Below are 22,657 nucleotides of genomic sequence, written 5' to 3'. Positions count from 1 at the left end.
CACTAGACCACGGAGGCGGTCAGCAGTAAGAAGAGATCCATATGGAGTCAGTGAGTGAGTTGTGTTTAACACAATATGGATATGGTGCTAACAAATCTAAATACATAATCATGGCAAAAACCAACATTCGAACCCCTTGATCATCGATTTCTGGTGTGCCCAAGGGACGCAACTCTGCATAGTGAATTGTGGCACTTTGACGACTCTCTGTGTGTGTGTGTGTGCGTGTGTGCGTGTGTGTCTACTCGTACTAGTCCGGACTGATGCCGATTTATAGTGCTATAGGCGGTCTGCACACTTAAGGTCCAAAGCACAACCATGATAGTCGTATCAATTACTTCACCTTTGAAAAAAGATTTCTTGATTGTTTCATTTTCACCACCATCAAACATGGGAAGATGCTTTCGTTTGCCAGGCAGTGTATATCACATTACATGCAAGAAGTTGTGTTTTTCCTCAGGTTCCTCAGATGGTCAACATGTCATCACTCTTGTTTCTGATATGGATGTGATGCCATATTGACCATCTCACTTCCAAATGTTTGCGTTGGGTGTCCTGTGAAGAATGGGTCTTCAGCAACCCATTCTTACCGTCAAAGGTGACTGACTATGCTTGTTGTAAGAGGCGACTAACGGAATCGGGAGTTTAGGCTCGCTGACTTGGTTGATGCGTGCCATTGTATCCCAATTGCGTGCTCGATGCTCGTGATGTCATTCACTGGCTTGTCTGGTCCAGACACGATTATTTACAGACCGCCGTCATATAGCTGGAATATTGCTGAGTGCGGCGTTAAACAACAAACCAACCAAACCATCCCGAGACTTGTACTTTGTACACTGGTCAGCGATAAACCTATCTCTATGACACATAGTTTCTCCACTACAACAACCGAGCAGACTGTCATGGGGACGATCTGCTAATGAGCCGTGTTTGTCTTTCGTCGTTTGAGAACTGATTCAACTATTCGTGATGTTGTTGTTTGCGAAAATGAGCTGCATGTGTGCAGTTCTTGTTGCAATACAAGGCAGTGATAGGAATGTGGAACTGTTCGAACAGTCGGATTCCGATGCCGACTTCATCCAACAGAAAGTGGAATTGGCGAAGAAGCACCTGCTTCGTGAAGAGACTCGGCATGGCGGTGAACTCAGTGCCAACGAGAAGTGTTGGGCTTGCAAACTTTTGGCAACCACACTGTACACGTTAGTCGTGCAAAAACGCCCTGAGAATGACATAGTCGAGATATGTACGGCTATATGCATAAAGGGCAGGATTCAAGACGAAAGGGTGTGTCGATATATTACAAGAGAATATAAGGTATGTTCTTGGCATTAATTACATTTGAAGTGATGGGGTTGTTCGCGAGTGTAATGGAAACAGAAAAATAAGCGATCTGACAACGCGACAATGTCCCTTGTAGTATTCCATAAAAAGGGATGTTTTAGTCGAAACGATAACTCCCTGTGTTTAAACAGTGCGATAAAGAAGGAATAGGGTTTCTATGTGGGTTGAGTGAGTGAGTTGGGTTTAACGCCGCTTTTAACAGTAGTCCAGTCATATCACGGCGTGTCAGCTTAATGTGGGAGGAAAGCCCGAAGTGATGCAGGTCGCAGACGTTTACCACTTCGGTGAAACCCACGAGCACGGGTATGGTGCTGACAAACCTAGAAACATAATCGGGGCGAACCGGGATTCGAACCCACAATCATAGGTTTCTGGCGTGGGGAGATCACTCTCACGTGGGTATATAATACATCGTGGCTTTCATTTCACTGATATCTCGGTGGCTGCATAGTGTTGTGAGTTCAAATCCAAGATTCACGTCGATCATGAAGCTTTGTTAACGACCGGCCGCTTGATATCCTGAGGGACACCTGAGATTTCATAGAAAAAAAATATGTTGCCCCAGAAAATGATTAAAAATAATATTTAAGCGTCATATTGTCGAAAAACATACATTGTTGCAAGAGGCTTTTATGAAACGTATATTTCGTCTCACAGGTTTAATTTTAAATACAATTGGGGTAGCCTAGTGGTAAAAGCGTTCGCTCGTCACGCCGAAGGCCAGGGTTCCAAAAACAACCCACATGGATACAATGTGTGAATCCAATGGTGTTTCCCGCCGTGATATTTAGAATATAGCTAAAGGCGGCGTAAAACCATACTCACTCACTCACATTGAACACGCAGACACGTCTCACCTGATATAACTGACATACTACACAAGCGACGTTAAACTCACTCATTAAAACAAGTGGCAAAGTTCCAGGCTACAAGGGGCAGACGGGTAGCCTAGTGGTTAAAGCGTTAGCTCGTCTAGCCGAAGGCCCGGGTTCGATTCCCGATATGGGTACAATGTGTGAAGCCCATTTCTGGTGTCCCCCGCCGTGATATTGCTGGAATATTGCTAAAAGAGTCGTAACACCTCACTCACTCACTCCCAGGCTACAAACCCCAGTCAATTATATCTTATCGATTAACTTGGTATGTACGTTCTGAGATAAGGTTGAATTATGTGACCGAGTTCGTATTGAACGCTATAGATACAAAACCAGGCCAGTGACGTTTTAGATAGCTAAATCGAGCCTGCAGCTTATATTGTGACGTACTTGCACTGTCCTTATTATCTTGCCCACACGACCTAAAGTGACCCGTCAGTTAGATAATATAATAACGTAGTTAATGATGCACCACAGTTTATTCACTAAGTGAATGGTCATGGCGCTGCATTATTTTTACCCCGGTCAACGGATCAGAGTGCACTCCAATTCTCAACTCCATGATGAGTATACAACCCAAGCTGCCTGTGAGGCGATAGAAGGTTAACAATCACAATACCATCTCATCCTACCGGGTACCCATTCACTGCTGGATGAACACAAAAGTCACGTGCCTGATGTGTATTAGTAGACATAATTCCCTGTCTGCACACGACATCAGTGTTTTAATTACAACTTAGGAATTACATGTATATAAATTGAGAGACATTAAAAAATAGAACGATAATGTAGTGACCCTTCGATGATTACCCTTAATGATTGAATGTTTGTTGTTTTACGCCGCACTCAGCAATATTCCGGCTACATGACGCCGAGCTGTAAATAATCAAGTCTGGGCCAGAAAATCCAATGATTCACATCATGAGCATCGATCCACGCAATTGGGATACGATGACATGCATCAACCAAGTCAGCGAGCCTGACCACCCGATCCCGTTAGTCGCCTCTTACGACAAGCATGGGTTGCTTAAGATCAATTCTTACTCTTAATATTAAAATGTGAGCGTGAAAAGTTAATAATTCTTTGGACATTATTTCAGATAGATACCACGGCCTTTCAGTGATAGAAAAACATCAATTGAAGTTTATAACTTTGGCGAGTCCCATAAGCATGGAGAATGTGCTGATAATTTCAGATTCGAACTTACAACCAGTGGATCCATGAAGTGATAAGCGATGCACCTTTACACAGTAAATGGCAGTGCCTACAATGTAAAAAATGTGTTAAGATCCAAAACACAAACGGAAACACCTTCCTTGTCCCATAATTTTGACATGTGTGGGATTACGTATTAACAGCCATCTTCCGAGGCAAGGGAGATAACTGACTGGAAACTTGACTTTTAAAGCCAGTTAACTCCCTTGCTTCTGGAAGATGATTAACAACTGAACCTGTGTCTAAAAAAGGGAAAGTCCCGTACACCTCTTCCCCCTTGATACGTATACCTTCGTTGTAGGTGTCTTAAAAAGGGGTTAGGGGGTGGGGGACTAAAAAAGTGAAGGGTATGTCGTGGTAATCAGATATACTTTCAAAATCAGCTTTCGTCTCCTGTATGAGAGCACTATGATGAGTTACACAGCAACTACACATTTATTAAACATCGGCGAGATTGGTTTGTAGGTCCTTCTCTCTACCACCTGCGCAACGCAGGCTTGTCGTTACAGCTGTCAATGTTGCTAGTCACATAACCCAGCTTGGTTTATTTGTACATTTTAATGTTGATATTGTAGCAAGTTCGTTGTAACTCCTGGTGGTATATGTGTTATGCAAGTGTCTGCGAATCTGTTTTGCACATCTAATTTCAATATATATCATACATCTTATCCACATTTGTCTTATTGTCTAATGACAATATGATTATGGGGATGTAGTGTTTAGGTGGTGTTTAGGCGTTGGCTCTTTGCGTGTGTTACATAGAACACACCAAATGTGTATCCCGTTTTGAATTAAACACATTCCTAAACATGTTACATTTCAAACATATTTTTGACAGTGTTGAACAATGGTACAGGTGGTACCAACGGGTCCTGAGAGGGGACATGTTAGTTCAATCGGCGATTTGGGTATAAGGAAAAAAAATGTTTTAAAAAAAACAGCAACAGTTTTTGCATTTATGATCTCTTTAAGAAAAATGATATTAAAATATTAAATATTCGGTTGTTTATCATAGAAACGTGTCTAATATGGCCCAGTCGTCAAAGGAGCAATTCGACATGCACAGTTCCACCCCCTTAGGCGTCCCAGAAATGGGTTCGAATCCCGCCCTGTTTATGTTTCTAGTACTCCTGGATTTCACCAAAGTATAAAACGTCTGAGACCAGTATCAATTTGGGCATTGATCCACATCAAGCAGCGTTAACTCACTCGATCGTGACACATGTTAAGCTATGGATAATATTAGTGTGACATTACTGGAACTTCTCGCTGTTTCCTCACAGGACATGGCTATCACTGTCGTCCAGCAGGCGGTGCTCTCCCCTGACCAGATCTGTGGCACCATCCTGGGGCCGTCCTGTGCCACGCCCTACAACCCCTTGGACATGTGGAACATCACCCTCCCAAACACGCCGAAACCTCCTGTTAAACCCCCTCAACCCCCGGCGGTGAGGTCATGATCGCGTACGGTATCAACATATAAGTGTAATAACAGAACGATTATTCGTATTTTCTTTATTTTATCTTTATTCTTGGTACAAGGTAAATAGAAAGAAAAATGTAATAAAACACTACGGTAAATACTCAAACCGGTTTTCTAAACAGTCGGGCAAAAAAAAAGTATACACCCATGTTTCATAGTGTCTAAAATTGAAACGGTTACAAGAAATGGTTATTCAGCGGTCATGTAAATTGATACGGCTATCATAGTTGTGTTTTGGACCTTAAGTTTCGGTGTTTCGGCGACAGTTTTGTACAGGCATGTAACGTTTAACAAAGTGTCTACTTCCTTTTGCCCTTCAGTTTATATCGAGACATGTATCAATTAAAATTATCCTAAGCAGGTATATTTTAAATAAACATCCGTGACCTTGACCTCTACTCCCTGAGGTTACTGTTGTTTGTAACTGCCATGTTTCTGTGATGTTTGTGCGATGTTTCTGTGATGTTTGTGCGATGTTTCTGTGATGTTTGTGCGATGTGTGTGCGATGTTTCTGTGATGTTTGTGCGATGTTTCTGTGATGTTTGTGAGATGTTTCTGTGATGTTTCTGTGATGTTTGTGCGATGTTTCTGTGATGTTTCTGTGATGTTTGTGCGATGTTTGTGAGATGTTTCTGTGATGTTTGTGCGATGTTTCTGTGATGTTTGTGCGATGTTTCTGTGATGTTTGTGCGATGTTTGTGCGATGTTTGTGTGATGTTTCTGTGACGTTTGTGCGATGTTTCTGTGATGTTTCTGTGATGTTTGTGCGATGTTTGTGAGATGTTTCTGTGATGTTTGTGAGATGTTTGTGTGATGTTTGTGCGATGTTTCTGTGATGTTTGTGCGATGTTTCTGTGATGTTTGTGAGATGTTTCTGTGATGTTTGTGATATGTTTCTGTGATGTTTTTCGATGTTTCTGTGACGTTTGTGCGATGTTTCTGTGATGTTTGTGCGATGTTTGTGCGATGTTTGTGTGATGTTTCTGCGATGTTTGTGAGATGTTTCTGTAATGTTTCTGCGATGTTTCTGTAATGTTTGTGCGATGTTTCTGTGATGTTTCTGAGATGTTTCTGTGATGTTTCTGCTGTCTGTAGCCTGGCTCCCCCAAAGTCCGGTTCCTGCAGCTGACCGACATACACATCGACATGATGTACCAGCCTGGCAGAAGCGCCAACTGCAACGAACCCCTATGTTGTCGTAGCAACGACGGAAAACCAGGTAAACATTGATGCGGAGACGAGGTTGACATTTCACACTGACACACCCCCTCATAACAATCATCTAAACCGTATAGAAACTCCACACATTAAATTACCGAAAGGCCTTCACTTTGCTCGTGAAATGACGTTCATAATTCTGTGAATGAATGATCGAATGAATGCATGAATGAATGAGTGAATGAATGAATGAGTGAATGAATGAATGAATGAATGAATGAATGTCATATGAACAGAAAACATATTTAAAGAATCAGTATATTCCAACCTTCTGGGCTGAAAGACAACTATTTATATTGTTTCTCCCTTCAGGCGAGGGTGAGGCGGGAGCTGGCCGATGGGGTGACTACCGGAGCTGTGACGCGCCCCTCTCCCTGGTGGACAACCTCTTCCAAGACCTCGCCACCAAGGCCGATCAGGTGAGGCAGTTGCTTCTGCGCCGGTAGTTGCCTTTCCAATACCTTGTCGGTAGTCTGGGGTAGGACAACAGGTCACCATTATCAGTGCTCGACGCGGCGATTACAGGGTAGAATAAACAGGTCACTTGTAGCCATGTTTCACTCCCCATAGGTATTCCAGGGCAGAATAGATGGGCCCCCAGTAGCCATGTTTCTCTCCCCGTGGTAATTTCAGGGCAGAATAGATGGGTCCCCAGTAGCCATGTTTCTCTCCCCGTGGTAATTTCAGGGCAGAATAGATGGGTCCCCAGTAGCCATGTTTCTCTCTCAGTGGGGATTCCAGGGCAGAAAAGATGGGTCCCCAGTAGCCATGTTTCTCTCTCCGTGGGGATTCCAGGGCAGAATAGATGGGTCCCCAGTAGCCATGTTTCTCTCCCCTTGGGGATTACAGGGCAGAATAGATGGGTCCCCAGTAGCCATGTTTCTCTCTCAGTGGGGATTTCAGGGCAGAATAGATGGGTCCCCAGTAGCCATGTTTCTCAGCCCGTGGTAATTTCAGGGCAGAATAGATGGGTCCCCAGTAACCATGTTTCTCTCTCAGTGGGGATTTCAGGGCAGAATAGATGGGTCCCCAGTAGCCATGTTTCTCTCTCAGTGGGGATTTCAGGGCAGAATAGATGGGTCCCCAGTAGCCATGTTTCTCAGCCCGTGGTAATTTCAGGGCAGAATAGATGGGTCCCCAGTAGCCATGTTTCTCTCTCCGTGGTAATTTCAGGGCAGAATAGATGGGTCCCCAGTAGCCATGTTTCACGGCCCGTAGGGATTCCAGGGCAGAATAGATGGGTCCCCAGTAGCCATGTTTCTCTCTCCGTAGGGATTTCAGGGCAGAATAGATGGGTCCCCAGTAGCCATGTTTCTCTCTCAGTGGGGATTTCAGGGCAGAATAGATGGGTCCCCAGTAGCAATGTTTCTCTCCCCGTAGGGATTCCAGGGCAGAATAGATGGGTCCCCAGTAGCCATGTTTCTCTCTCAGTGGGGATTTCAGGGCAGAATAGATGGGTCCCCAGTAGCCATGTTTCTCTCTCAGTGGGGATTTCAGGGCAGAATAGATGGGTCCCCAGTAGCCATGTTTCTCTCCCCGTAGGGATTCCAGGGCAGAATAGATGGGTCCCCAGTAGCCATGTTTCTCTCCTCGTTGGGATTCTAGGGCAGAATAGATGAGTCCCCAGTAGCCATGTTTCTCTCCCCGTAGGGATTACAGGGCAGAATAGATGGGTCCCCAGTAGCCATGTTTCTCTCTCAGTGGGGATTTCAGGGCAGAATAGATGGGTCCCCAGTAGCCATGTTTCTCTCTCAGTGGGGATTTCAGGGCAGAATAGATGGGTCCCCAGTAGCCATGTTTCTCTCTCAGTGGGGATTACAGGGCAGAATAGATGGGTCCCCAGTAGCCATGTTTCTCTCTCAGTGGGGATTTCAGGGCAGAATAGATGGGTCCCCAGTAGCCATGTTTCTCTCTCAGTGGGGATTTCAGGGCAGAATAGATGGGTCCCCAGTAGCCATGTTTCTCTCCTCGTTGGGATTCTAGGGCAGAATAGATGGGTCCCCAGTAGCCATGTTTCTCTCCCCCTGGGGATTACAGGGCAGAATAGATGGGTCCCCAGTAGCCATGTTTCTCTCCTCGTTGGGATTCTAGGGCAGAATAGATGGGTCCCCAGTAGCCATGTTTCTCTCCCCCTGGGGATTCCAGGGCAGAATAGATGGGTCCCCAGTATCCATGTTTCTCTCCCCGTAGGGATTCCAGGGCAGAATAGATGGGTCCCCAGTAGCCATGTTTCTCTCCCCGTGGTGATTCCAGGGCAGAATAGATGGGTCCCCAGTAGCCATGTTTCTCTCTCCGTGGGGATTCCAGGGCAGAATAGATGGGTCCCCAGTAGCCATGTTTCTCTCTCCGTAGGGATTCCAGGGCAGAATAGATGGGTCCCCAGTAGCCATGTTTCTCTCTCCGTAGGGATTCCAGGGCAGAATAGATGGGTCCCCAGTAGCCATGTTTCTCTCCTCGTTGGGATTCTAGGGCATACTATATCCCTAGTACTGACTGCTTGTCTACCCGTGGGGATTCCATGGGCGAATAGGTCCTAAGAACTCCATGTGTGCCTTTCTGTCAGGATTCTGTTGTCTCAACAGGCCGCTGGGTTCCAGGGCAGACAGGTCCCCCAAACCTTTACTTGTAAAAATAGACCCAAAGCAAGATCCGAGGGCTATATGTTTGACCTGGTTTGTTGTGTATAATCGTAGCTCGACGGCGTTGATCGGTGTTTATGCTATCAACCTCTGGTTGCCTTTGGCTGTATGACATCACATGACACGGGTATGGAAATATAGTTGTTAATGACATATTCCTATCTTCACCACAACACTGATGTCTTTCAGATTGACTTCGTGATATTCACGGGAGACATCACCGCACATGACGTCTGGAACCAGTCAAGAAGTGACCAGGTTTCGGCTCTAGAGCGACTGGTGTCCTACTTCGACAAGTACCTGCCCCGAAAACAGGTGTACTTCTGTGCCGGTAACCATGACAGCGCACCATGTGATAGGTAGGAGTTCTCTCAATTGGTCAGTTTGACATTAGTTTATACTGTCATCGTATCCCAAGTGGATCGATGTTCATGATATCAATCACTGGATTGTCTGGTCCAAACTCGATTATTTACAGACCGTCGTCATATACCTGGAATATTGCTGTGTGTGGCGTTAAAAAACAAACAAACAAACAACATTAGTTTATACCCACTTATTTTATTATGCAATCTTTTTTATTTGCAATCTATTTTTGGCAAACATTTCTTGTATTTTGTTACGTTTCTGCCAATTTATTTGGAACAGAAACGTCTGTTTGTTGACATATTGTGAACATTTTACAATATTGCACCTAATTTCAAAGGATTGAGCGTTGAAGTCATACGAGGATTCGCTGAAGTGTCAACTAGGCAAATAAATGAATCCGACTGTCAACTGTCAGTGGCTTATAGATCTCTGCCGAATGAATATTCAGTTTTCAAAATGGTGTTTCAGTTTCCCGCCAAGTTTCATCACGGGGAATAACTCTGTAGCTTGGATGTACTCCGCCATGGCAGACAATTGGGGACGCTGGCTGCCTCAAGACACAAGGGAGACAATCATGAGGTGATGTGTGTGTGTGTGTGTGTGTGTGTGTGTGTGTGTGTGTGTGCGTGCGTGCGTGCCCATATGGGGAATAGAATCGAGCCTTTGTCCACCATTGAACACTTTACCAATAGGCTACCCTACCGCCCCTTCCTTTATCAAGCCATTATTATTATTTGAACTGAGTACTAAGGGTGAGGTGACGTGGTGTAATGGGGTTTAATGTCGCGTTCAAGATTATTGTACTTATGTTGCGACGTGTTCGTGCGTGCGTGCGTGTTTGTATCTCTGTGTGTCCCTGTGCTATTCCTGCCTAATGCCGGTTTCATGGTGCTAGTCCCCAGACACAGTATTCTGATTCCGAGCCAACCAGTCCTTTGTTTTATCCCCTCATTGCCGAGCACCAGGCAGAGAAACATCAAGTACCATATTTTAACATTTTTGGTATGACGCCCCCAGGGTATCGAACCACCCCCCTTCCGCTGCCCAGGCAGACACTCTATGCACTGGACAACGGAGGATGTCCGGAGACAGCAATGAGGTACAAGAGATTAGTCGTATAAGTATATACTACACACACTTGGGCTAAGTTCTCTTTGTGAAGCAGGGCCCAGGACAAGCAGTCTCGAAAGTTGAAACTTTCTGTCTGTCAAGCCGATCGCAAACTTCTCATCAATTGTTTCTGTCTCTCCAACAGAGGGGGGTTCTACACCATGTCCCCATTTCACGGCTTCCGCATCATCTCCGTCAACGACATCTTCTGCTACAGTGGCAACTGGTGGCTCATGATCAACAACACCGACCCCGCTGGCCAGTTGCAGTGGCTGGCGGAGACATTACAGAGCGCGGAGGACGCGGGGGAGAAGGTCAGAGAAGAATACGGGTGATGTTGGTGTGAGTGTGTGTGTGTGTGTGTGTGTGTGTGTGAGAGAGAGAGAGAGAGAGAGAGAGAGAGAGAGAGAGCGAGAGAGAGAGAGAGAGAGAGAGAATGGGGTTTAACGTCGCGTCCAAGATTATTGCACTTATATAGCGACGTGCATGCACGTGTATGTGTGTGTGTGTGTGTGTGTGTGTGTGTGTGTGTGTGTGTGTGTGTGTGTGTGCTTGTACTAGTCCGGACTGCTGCCGATCTATAGTGCTAGCACACTGAAATACCATGCCGCAGTTTAACATGAATACCCCACTCAGACACAGACACATTTTAACGTCTTTTGGTTTAACGCGGCCGGGGACCGCTGTCGGGGATCGAACCCCGGCGGACGCTCTACCTCTAGACCACGGAGGCGGTCTTGGGTCCTGTTACGACAAAGGGCCATGACTCCGAGGAATCTAAAACCAATCCCAAGATGTGGGATCTATCATGTCCCTTAGTTCTAGCCAGGCATTGGTGAATCACATTGGTCTCGTCTCCTTCTCCCACGAACCACCAACAGTAACATGGTCAACACGAACGTGTTTGTTCCCAGGTATTCATTCTAACACACACACCAACAGACTGCATGAAATCGTGGAGCTGGAACTACTACAACATTGTCAGCAGGTGAGTTGCTGTTCTGTCTAATGCAGTTCAGTACGGATATAACGAACTCAGTCAACCCTCGAGTAACCGCCAAGAAACAGGGGTCTAGCTATCGGAATTCACTCGGGTGATTCTAATGTCTTGTCTTGCATAGACTAGCTGACGCGCGTTTTACAGAAGATTCATAAAACAGGCTGCCACACCCCATTTTCTTTAGAGTCAGGCCCGTGTCTTAATATTTGTAAAACTTGCTGCTACACGTTTATGCAAAGGTGTGAGACCGTGAATATCCGGGGTAGAATAGGTCTTCACCAACCCATGCTTGCTGTAAAAGGCGACTATGCTTGTCGAAAGAGGCGACGAACGGTGGCCGGGCTCGCTGACTTGGTTGATGCATGTCATCGATCCCAATTGCGTGGATCCATACTCATGATATTAATCACTGGGTTCTCTGGTCCAGACTCGATTATTTACAGACCGCCGTCATATAGCTGGAATATTCATGAGATCGCCTTTAAGCAACAAACAAACAAACAGCAAAGGTGTGAGGTAAACATCCTCGTGTACCGTGAATATCCGGGTTACATGCACGCTTGTCCTAAGAGGTGACACACGGTATCGGGTGGTTCATGCATGCCATCGTATCCCCACCGCTAAGAACGATGCTTCAGATAGCTGAATTGTTGCTAAGTTCGACGTTTAACAACACACACACACACACAAAACATTTAGCCTTTCACACGACATTCTCTAGGTACGAGAGCACAATCGTGGGTCAGTTTAACGGCCACACCCACACAGACGAATTCCGCGTGTACTACGACGTCGCCAACCTCACCCGTCCTGTCAACGTGGCCTACGTGGGCGGGTCCGTGACGCCCTACTCAAACAACAACCCCAACTACAGGATCTACACCATGGACGGCTTCTACGCCAACTCCTCCTTCGTAAGTCATTCCCTCAACTAATGAGCCTACGACAGCTATGGCTGCTTGTGATAGTCTGGAATTGCTAGTGCATTGAGATAATATGCTGCAGTTCAATCTCATTAAAATCAGATCTATGTTCTCGCTGCCGCTAAACAAAGATCTGAGGACATCCCATTACGGGTCACGTCAGACCGACCTTTCGCGAACTTGGACCGACCACTGAAAGGGCTAACAAGAAGTCGACACCAGCCAATTAGAAAGCAGCTTTCTCGAGCTTTACGGCACTCGTTTCAACCTGGCGACTTCCATTTCAGACTACGCTTGAAAAATATGTTGACACAGTTCTCGATTAAAATTTTGAAAACTGACCAAACGAACATTCCGGAATGTTTCATATATGGTTGCGATTGTATGGCAGTGCTTCCCACGTACTGTGCAACGTCTCCTCCGTTCAAATCTTTATTCACGGAAGCGCGAGATGGACGGAATCAGTCGTACGGGCCGTTGCTGTCGTTCGGAATACCTCGTGTTAACGTTTTCAAGGTTGCATGATTAGAAAACACATTCAGACTGTCACTTTCCTGATCTGGTAAGCGATGAAAGGTCGTTCTGACGTTACCCGTAATGGATGTCCTCAGATCTTTGTTTAGCGATTAGATTGTGCTACAGTTTAACATACTCCACTGAGACGCATTATATGGAGCCGACCAGCCCTTATGTATTCGCTTAGTGCCGTGCGCTAGTCAGGGTAACAAGAAGTACCACGTCGTTTGGTATGACTGCCGGGGATCGAACCACCGACCTTCCACTCTGTCCACTAAACCACAGAGACTATTAACATAGAATAAAATAAAAATAACAATGAAGTAAACAGAGACTCAGGTTAGAATAGGTCACCAACCACTCTATTGCCTGTAGCACGAGGCGAATAACCTGGATGAGGTGCCCAGGCTCTGAGGCTGTTTGATTATCTTCGTACACACAGCATGGATCGTTGCTCATGTTTCCATTCCTTGGTTTGCCCGGTCCAGACCTGATTATCTCCTGGCCGCCGTCATAAAGCTGGAATATTACTGACTGTGGATTTAAACAATATTCAGCGACTGTTCTGTGATTTTATAGGCCATTCTGGACTACGAGGACTACGTCTTTGATTTGAGGAAAAACAACAATGGCAGCAGCGCCTCCTGGGATCTAGAGTACAGCCCCTTGGTAAGTGAGTGAGTGAGTTTAGAGCCGCTTTAAACAGTATTTCAGCTGTATCATGGCGTGTCAGTTTGATGTGGGAGGAAAGCCCGAAGTGATACAGGTCTGAGACAGACAGGTGAAACACAAGAAAACGGGTGTTGATCTGACAAATGATTATAATTAAAGTGCATCTGGGATTCGAACCTACGATTTGATCAGAACACGCCCAAGGGACGCAACTCTGTTGAGTTTTGGCGACAAGGCAACTAGCCCCAGGTGAGATCAGAAGTTGTGAGACAATATTAATGATCGAAAAGAAACATTGGCTAATATAAATACCTTAAAACATAGCAATTTTCTTGACATATCTTGGTAATTAGACCGGCTCTGAATGTTACTTTGGTGCAATAACATATTCTTTTCATACGTGTTTGAAATTCTTCTGAAAACATAACATGTCTGCTTCAGACAGAGTACGGTATGAAGGGCAGTTACCCCAGCGACTGGAACAACCTCATCTACAGGATGAAAGACGACGACGACCTCTTCAACAAATTCAACACGTAAGTAGGGTATATCAAATACTTTTTGATAGGGAGGTTTACATAATTCAGGCTCATAATTACAGTACAATCTGTTTATATTGCCACATTTCGTACACGGGAAAATATGGCATTATACCCAGGTTGGCATTATAGCCAGGTAGGTGAATGATGGGCCTCAATGACATGAAAAAGAATGTTTTGGTCATGTATGTCTTGTTGGCTGAGCACATGACAGTGTACCGGTGTGTCGCCATGTTTAAGCTATGGTACCAGGTGTCAATTATAAGATAGAAAGGATAGGCTATGAAAACAACAGAGCAATGCATCTAAAAGAAGGGTTGGCATTATAAAAAAGGTAATTTGAGTGGAAATCCGTTCCAAGGAAAACATGGCATTATAACCAGGTTGTACTGTAGTTGGTTGGTTGGTTTGTTGTTTTACGCCGCACTCAGAAATATTCCAGCTATATGACGGCGGTCTGTAAATAATCAAGTCTGGACCTGACAATCCAGTGATTAATACCACGAGCATCGATCCACGCAATTGGGATCGATGACATGCATCAACCAAGTCAGCGAGCCCGACCACCCGATCCCTTTAGTTGCCTCTCACGACAAGCATAGTCGCCTTTTACAGCAAGCATGGGTTGCTGAAGGCCTATATTCTACCCTGGATCTTCACGGGTGGGTTGCACTGTAGGTCAGTCTGGTATGTTAAACTGTTCACTTAATTAATGTTAACTAAATGCCTCAATTGGCTCTTCTTCTAGACGGTTAATTGTAAAGACACTTTCACGCTGCTGACCAGTATCGTAAACAATACTCGGAACACTGACTCTTGGACGTGTGTTTACTCTGCGTAACGATCCTTTACTTCCAGCCACAAATCTAGGGGAGGGGACTTGACGCCATGCACTCGAGGCTGTAAAACAGACATGTTGTGTCATCTCAAATCAGGCCGCTCTGATGACCCCGAGCTGTGTCGGGACCTATGGGAGGAGGAGTAGTGTATTTGTGTATCAAGAACTGGAAGCAGTCGTTCAAGCTCCAACATGTTAATTTATTTGTTTGTTGTTTAACGCCGCACAATATTCAAGTTATAGGACGACGGTCTGTAAATAATCGAGTTTCGACCAGACAATCCAGTGGTTGACATCATGAGCATCGATCGACGCAGATTGGATTCGATGACTTGCATCAAAAAGGCAGCGAGCCTGACTACCCGACCCGGTCAGTTGCCTCTTACAAGCATGGGTTGCTGCGGACCATTTCGAACCCAGAACGGGGCACATGTCAATTTGCCAACACCATTGATGTGGATCAGGAAGGATGTCGTACTTAAAGACAAGATAAATACATAAAAGTTATTGCATGATGAAGATTTATCTACCTTGTATGTTTTCATTATGTGCGAGTTCCTGTGTCCGTGTCATTCAAGGCCATTTAAGCCTGTTTGTTGTTTAAACGTCGCACTCATCAATATTCCAGCTATATGACGGCGGTCTGTAAATAATCGAGTCTGAACCAGACAATCTAGTGATTGACATTATGAGCATCGATCCACGCAATTAGGATACGTTGACATGCATCAACCAAGTCAGCGAGCCTGACCACCCGATCCTGTTAGTCGCCTCTTATGACACTCATAGTCGCCTTTTACAGCAAACATGGGTTGCTGAAGACCTATTCTGTTCAGGGGCTGGAAGTAAATGTCAGCCATGTTCCACCTCCATCACGCTGTTCTTGCAGGGGCTGGACAAGATCAACCAGAACCCACGAATGATCACACACATGACAAGTATATAACCATACAAGTTAAAGAACATCCAGCTGTTTCGTATGACTATAGCTAATCTATCACAACCTTGGAACAGTGGGTGTTAACTTGTTTTGGGGTGCATACATGAACAAACTACTACACTGGAGTGACCTGATTATAACGGGGATGTTCTGGGTTCAACGCTGTGTGTGTGGGCATGACAGACAAAACTGATGCAGGCCTTAGACATTTACCACTTCGGTGAAACGCCTGAACAAGCGTGTGGTGCTGACAGGTCTTAAAGCCGTCTTGTCGAATCTGATTCGCTGTGCAGAGTTGCGTCCCTTAGGCACGCCAGAAACCTATGATTGTTGGTTCGAATCCCGGTTAGCCCCGATTATGTTTCTAGGTTTGTCAGCACCATACCTGTGCTCGTGGGTTTCACCGAAGTGGTAAACGTCTGAGACCTGCATCACTTCGGGCTTTCCTCCCACATTAAGCTGACACGCCGCGATATGACTGCAATACTGTTAAAAGTGGCGTTAAACCCCATTCACTCACCTAGCGACACGCTCAACAATATTCCAGCTACATGTCGGCGGCATTTAAATAATCTTGTCTGGGCCAGACAATCCAGTGACTGTTATTGTGAGCAACTATCCACGCCATCGGGATAAGAGTGAGTGATTGAGTTTGGTTTAACGCCCTTTTAACAGTATTCCAGTTATATCGCGGCGTGTCAGCTTAATGTTGGAGGAAAGCCGCAAGTGATGCAGGTCTCAGGCGTTTACGACTTCGGTGAAACCCACGAGCACGGGTATGGTGCTGACAAACCTAGAAACATAATCGGGGCGAACCGGATTCGAACCCATAATCGTAGGTTTCTGGCGTGCCCAAGGGATGCAACTCAGACCACATAATCATTCATGATATAAACACAAACGCAAAATTAAACAAAACATCAACAGAATGTAACGCCTGTGATGAATATATAATTTATTTCAATGTGTATTCAACAATAATTAGCTGTAACATAATGTAAAATACAATAACTAGGACATATAATCTTCCTAAAACTGAGAGTGCACGAGACATAATTGGCACCAGCCACATGCAAGTAGTAGCCACAAAGAAACGGTGTTATCCTGGCAGTCCTCCCAGCGTGGGATTAGTTTCGCTAAGAACAGTATTTTAGTTACCGTATTTGCCATATTAAGTGCCCCTCATTCAGTCTGAATAATGCTTATAATCGCACCCCTACTAAAGCCTAAAATATACATGTCCGTATTTTCTTCTGTACATCACAGACCTTATAACTAAGTTTGTTTACTACTGACCGATCCTTGAAAATGTTTTTACTCATTGTGTACAGTTTTCATAAATACCCCTCTTTGTAAATTTTCTAAGCGACAACGGCCCTTATTACAGCAAATACGGCGACCATGGCATGTCAGCTTCAAGTGGGAAGCAGTGAGATGGTGTTGACAAACCAAGGATCATAATCAGAGCAAATTATGCATTCAAATCATTGATCCTGGTATGGCTAAGGGATGCAACTCAACATGAAACATCACTGTCTAGATAAGGAATATGTCATCCTTGTGGTGTAAACCAATATGTGCATGATACGAAATGAGCATTTTCGATTTGGTCACTGCTAGAAATAATTAGCAAAACAAATTTAACTGGACAAATCAACTGTTTTCAGTAAAACAAACACCAAGCAATGACCATGCTAAAAAATAATCATTGTCACTAACATAATTATAGTTCCACAGTGCATCTCTGTACAATAGACGTAAGTGTGTGAATTTGGTTTAATGGCTTTTAACAGTATTCCAGTTGTATCACCATGTGTCAACTTAATGTGGGAGGAAAGCTGTAGGTCTCAGACCTTTACCACTTTGGTGAAATCCTCAAGCACAAGTATGGTGCTGACAAACCAAGAAACATAATTGAATCGAACTGGGATTCGAAGCCACAATCATAGGTTTTATGGCAAGAACAAGGGACAACAACAGACATGATATATACTGTGGAATTTATATATATACAAAAACATATCCCTTTCCTTGTGCTTGCTGTTCTCAGGATCCTGCCATTAGGACCCTGTCATCATGACCAGAATCCTCTATTGCAAATATATTAAATAATCTATCACAGCGGTATTACATATACCTTTCATATGTAAAGTTGACCATCAGCTTTCTCATCCAAAGTATTAAAGTTTATTCTCCAATAACTGCATATCAACCTGTTGAGATCAATAATTATTAAAGAAAATAAATGTCATCATATATTTATTACAAGTTTGACAGATACTTCCATTCAAGAATATTTCTGTTTTTTACAATCTGTTTGAGGGACAGGTCCTGTACAATAAGAGGGCTACATTAGAGACAATTGGGATGCTTCACTGCAAATAGGAAAATATATACTACTCAAAAGAAGCTTGGTATAACAGATTAACAATAGCAATAAGAAAGAATCGGATGGTCCTCAACTTCTTTCGAGTAGTATAGTTATTCAAGTTTTGGAAGTAATGACTACATTATCAGTTGTTGCCATTAAAATGTTGATCTTTTAACTGCTTTCATATATGACTTTGACAACATATGTGGGAGTCTGTTTAGTTTTAGGTTGCTTTGAACATTATTTCCATAACATCACAGTGTGACAAGGCCCTGGGGACAGAACCCATAGTGACAGTACCACATTGTTGTAATGCACAGTCTCGGATATGGTGATCTCTATCCGAGACATTATTAAGGGCAAATCTGGGTTTGGAACCCATGATCACGGCATTCTGGAAATGTGTTATGGTGTTAACATTAGGGCTGGGACGAGTCCAAATTTACTACCTGGCTACCCACCCAAATACTACCCCACCCTACCCGGTACCCACTGTTGGTCTAAAGGGATAGGTACAAATGTCCGATTGGGAATAGTTTGAACGTAGCCCTGGCAAAATGTATTTAGATACTCAAATAAAACGATCTGGTCATGCATACACTGATGTTGACTGAAGTTTTATCTCTATTCAAACATATAAGTGAGTGAGTAAGGTTTTACGCCGCTTTTAGCAATATTCCAGCAATATCATGGTGGGAGACACCAGAAATGGGCTTCACACATTGTACCCATGTCGGAAATCGAACCCGGGTCTTCGACGTGACGAGCGAATGCTTTAACCACTAGGCTGCCTGACCGCCTCTTCAAACATATAAAGTCAGAAGGAATGCGTGCATAGTCAGAAAGAAATGCGAACATTAGTCACTTATAGTGCAACCGTGGAAGTTCTAGATAATCTTTGCTATTAAACAATATATCACTTGACTAACCACGGGTCCGGGTCGTACTGTGGGTACCCAGGTCCTACTCAGGAACCACCCGACCCGAGCACTCGTCCCAGCCCCAGGTAACAGCATTGCCTTCGACAACTAGGCCACCATCGCCCAACAAGGAGGTGACTACTTTTCGGATGGTGCCTCCAGAGATGGTTCATCCTTTTAATGCCAGTATACTCATGGGCAGGACTACCCCCTCCTTATATTACCTGACCAGTCCCACAGCAACAGAGGTATGCCCTATGTACAGAGGAAGGGCTAATACTAACACTACAGTACTAAAATACAATACTAGTACCACAAGTACTGAAATACCAACAGTGAAAAAATAAAACTATTCATAACAACCTTTCATACCTGATGACACCTGGAGGTATTTACTTGTCATTTCCTTAGCTGAAATCACCAGGTCACAGTCAGTTAGAAGTCCAAGGTACTTGAAAATATGGCAGAGCCATAACAAATGCCTCAGAAAATTGTTCAAAACCTTCCAACTACAGTTTGATTTAGGGATGTATGTTTGTTTGTTGTTTAACGCCGCACTCTGCAATATTCAAGCTATATGATGGCGGTCTGTAAATAATCGAGTCTGGACCAGACAATCTAGCGATTGACATCACGATCATTGATCTATGCTATTTGATTACGAGACATACATGTGGAAAACTAACAGGCATCTCTCATCTTTGAGCCTTGAAACATCAGCAAACATATCCCGGGTTTAAGCCAAAACGTGTTGACTCTGAGTGGGATATATTTACACCATCTTCTGTCTATCACTGTCGCTGCTGGAGAATCAATAGTTTTATTTACATACTTTTCATGGAGATTGATTAAGTTCTAAAACTGAGTTATCAACAAATTTACGCAGCTCTTTTCTTACTCTGCACTCACAAACTGTAATAATAATGCAATTATGAATACTGGTTATCAATTTCAGTAGTGACAACCTAATTTCAATTATTTGCTTCCCAAATTTACTCTCTTACTTTTAAGAGAAAAACACTAGTGGATTGTATCTGCAGGATTTCTAGCCAATATTTGAAATCCAGATGCACAAATTGGAACCAATATGTCTGGAATCTTTTAGGGACTTTTAACAGAGAAATGTATAGGATCCTGAAAAACTATCCCATAAACAGAGAGTTTGTTGATAATACATAAACTCAATTAAATAACAACTGGTTACTGGTCTACTGTGTACTAACCGCTCATACAATCAATCTTCAGGTTGGGTTAAATGGCGTCCTCAACTACTACCTGAAACTCTTGAGGATATCTACCACACATCAACATAAACACATCCATGTCTGTAACGCCTTCCTTACAAACATAAAAGGAAGTCTTATCTCCAATGCACATACTAGTATATATACTACTCAAAAGAAGTTAAGGATCACCTGATTCTTTCATATTACTATGGTTAATCTCATGACATGACAGATTAACTTTACCATTATTAAAGAATCGGGTGATCCTTAACTTCTTTTGAGTAGTATATATCCACTGATTTTAAGAGAGTATGGAAATGATAAACTGACTCAAAAACTCAAAACCTACCCGTGCTTGACATGCAGTCATTTAGAGCTATGAAACACATGCACAAACATAATTCTAACTCTCAAAACATCTGCTTATTCACAAAGGGACATAACTCTTCACCAATAAACCAGTAATCTGGCCCATAAACGATAACACCACCCCCACAACCAGTGCTCTGAAAGTTTTGTTCAAATGTAAAAGTTGTACCTGAATAGGCTTACTACAGATAGGTCTTGACAAGCAGTGAAATAGAACTTTCATGCTCATGAAAATATATTCCTCATTTCACATGTAATCCCAAAGTTTACTCAAACGTATCAACATTTATTTATATTTCACAGCAGCAGCTGTCTCGCAATTGTAGGTTGAATCTCATTTTTAAAGTTTTGTACAAAATATGACCCAATTACACATTCATTTAGCTTCATTTCCTTGTACATAATGCTGATCTTGATGGTTCTAATGCCCGTTGGGTGATCGACAATGCGTATCATGAAAATGGATTGTGATTCATTGGATGTATCTGTGCAAGATGTGTTATCACATCAGTTGAATGGCAAGTACCCTGTAGTCTGCACACAATCATCAAGCCATAGCATTCAAAATGTATTCTGACAAAATGCAAACAAAACAAAGGGGAATATTGCATGTGATTTGATTGTTGTAACTATGGCAACAGCTGCTCCAAACCCTCATGACAAAATGCCCACGTCTTAAATGTTTTGAGCATTGACGGTACTTAACATATTCACAACATTATTTACAGATGTACTTACATCCAGGGTATTTTCACAAATATCTCGGGAATCTTACAATATTTTTACAAATTGTGACAGCATGTAGCAGGCTAACTCTGAGGTCACACCAGTTGTATTTGTGCATGCTGACTGTATCTGTGTACCAAATTAATATGATTTCAAGTTGATCAAGTATCCTGCAACATTGGTGTGGATTGTGTGTCCTGTAACAATGGTGTGGATAGTGTATCCTGCAACACTGGTATGGATAGTGTATCCAACACAACAGGTAGGATAGTGTATCCTGCAACACTGGTATGGATAGTGTATCCAACACAACAGGTAGGATAGTGTATCCTGCAACCCTTGTGTGGATAGTGTATCCTGCAACACTGGTATGGATAGTGTATCCTGCAACCCTGGTGTGGATAGTGTATCCTGCAACACTGGTGTGGATAGTGTATCCTGCAACACTGGTATGGATAGTGTATCCAACACAACAGGTAGGATAGTGTATCCTGCAACACTGGTATGGATAGTGTATCCAACACAACAGGTAGGATAGTGTATCCTGCAACACTGGTATGGATAGTGTATCCAACACAGCAGGTAGGATAGTGTATCCTGCAACACTGGTATGGATAGTGTATCCAACACAACAGGTAGGATAGTGTATCCTGCAACCCTTGTGTGGATAGTGTATCCTGCAACACTGGTATGGATAGTGTATCCTGCAACCCTGGTGTGGATAGTGTATCCTGCAACACTGGTATGGATAGTGTATCCTGCAACACTGGTATGGATAGTGTATCCTGCAACACTGGTATGGATAGTGTATCCTGCAACACTGGTATGGATAGTGTCTCCAGGGATAGACAGATCCTATACCACTGGTGAGGACATATATCCTGATACACTGGTAAGGACATATATCCTGATACACCGGTAAGGACATATATCCTGAAACACTGGTAAGGACATATATCCTGAAACACTGGTGAGGACATATATCCTGATACACTGGTGAGGACACATATCCTGATACACTGGTAAGGACACATATCCTGATACACTGGTGAGGACATATATCCTGATACACTGGTGAGGACATATATCCTGATACACTGGTAAAGACATATATCCTGATGCACTGGTAAGGACATATATCCTGATACACTGGTGAGGACATATATCCTGATACACTGGTAAGGACATATATCCTGATACACTGGTAAGGACATATATCCTGATACACTGGTAAGGACATATATCCTGAAACACTGGTGAGGACATATATCCTGATACACTGGTAAGGACATATATCCTGATACACTGGTAAGGACATATATCCTGATACACTGGTGAGGACATATATCCTGAAACACTGGTGAG

General features: G+C 43.6%; 1 protein-coding gene across 1 annotated transcript; it reads left to right on the top strand.

The window, feature by feature from the left end:
- Positions 1-882: 882 nt before the first annotated feature.
- On the top strand, positions 883-15,259 carry LOC124118067 (sphingomyelin phosphodiesterase-like). Its single transcript, XM_046480119.2, has 12 exons — positions 883-1,314; positions 4,716-4,880; positions 6,012-6,135; positions 6,447-6,553; positions 8,963-9,132; positions 9,611-9,721; positions 10,398-10,566; positions 11,167-11,240; positions 11,974-12,166; positions 13,271-13,360; positions 13,805-13,899; positions 14,761-15,259. The coding sequence occupies exons 1-12, from the start codon at positions 970-972 to the stop codon at positions 14,885-14,887; spliced, it is 1,770 nt and encodes a 589-aa protein (XP_046336075.2). The 5' UTR covers positions 883-969; the 3' UTR covers positions 14,888-15,259.
- Positions 15,260-22,657: the final 7,398 nt, after the last annotated feature.

Source organism: Haliotis rufescens, unplaced genomic scaffold, assembly GCF_023055435.1.
Source record: "Haliotis rufescens isolate VD_foot unplaced genomic scaffold, xgHalRufe1.0.p SCAF_15, whole genome shotgun sequence".
In the NCBI taxonomy this organism is placed as follows: Eukaryota; Metazoa; Mollusca; class Gastropoda; order Lepetellida; family Haliotidae; genus Haliotis; species Haliotis rufescens.
Note: the sequence above shows the minus strand (reverse complement) of the source record. Positions and strands in the feature narration are given on the sequence as shown.

What these genes read in the sequence shown, in the direction of transcription:
- LOC124118067 (XM_046480119.2), top strand. Translation starts at nt 970, where the DNA reads ATGTTGTTGTTTGCGAAAATGAGCTGCATGTGTGCAGTTCTTGTTGCA. An exon ending in ACAAGGGAGACAATCATGAG is followed by an intron (nt 9,722 to 10,397) that starts GTGATGTGTGTG and finishes TCTCTCCAACAG; the next exon opens with AGGGGGGTTCTACACCATGT. An exon ending in ATCTAGAGTACAGCCCCTTG is followed by an intron (nt 13,361 to 13,804) that starts GTAAGTGAGTGA and finishes TGTCTGCTTCAG; the next exon opens with ACAGAGTACGGTATGAAGGG.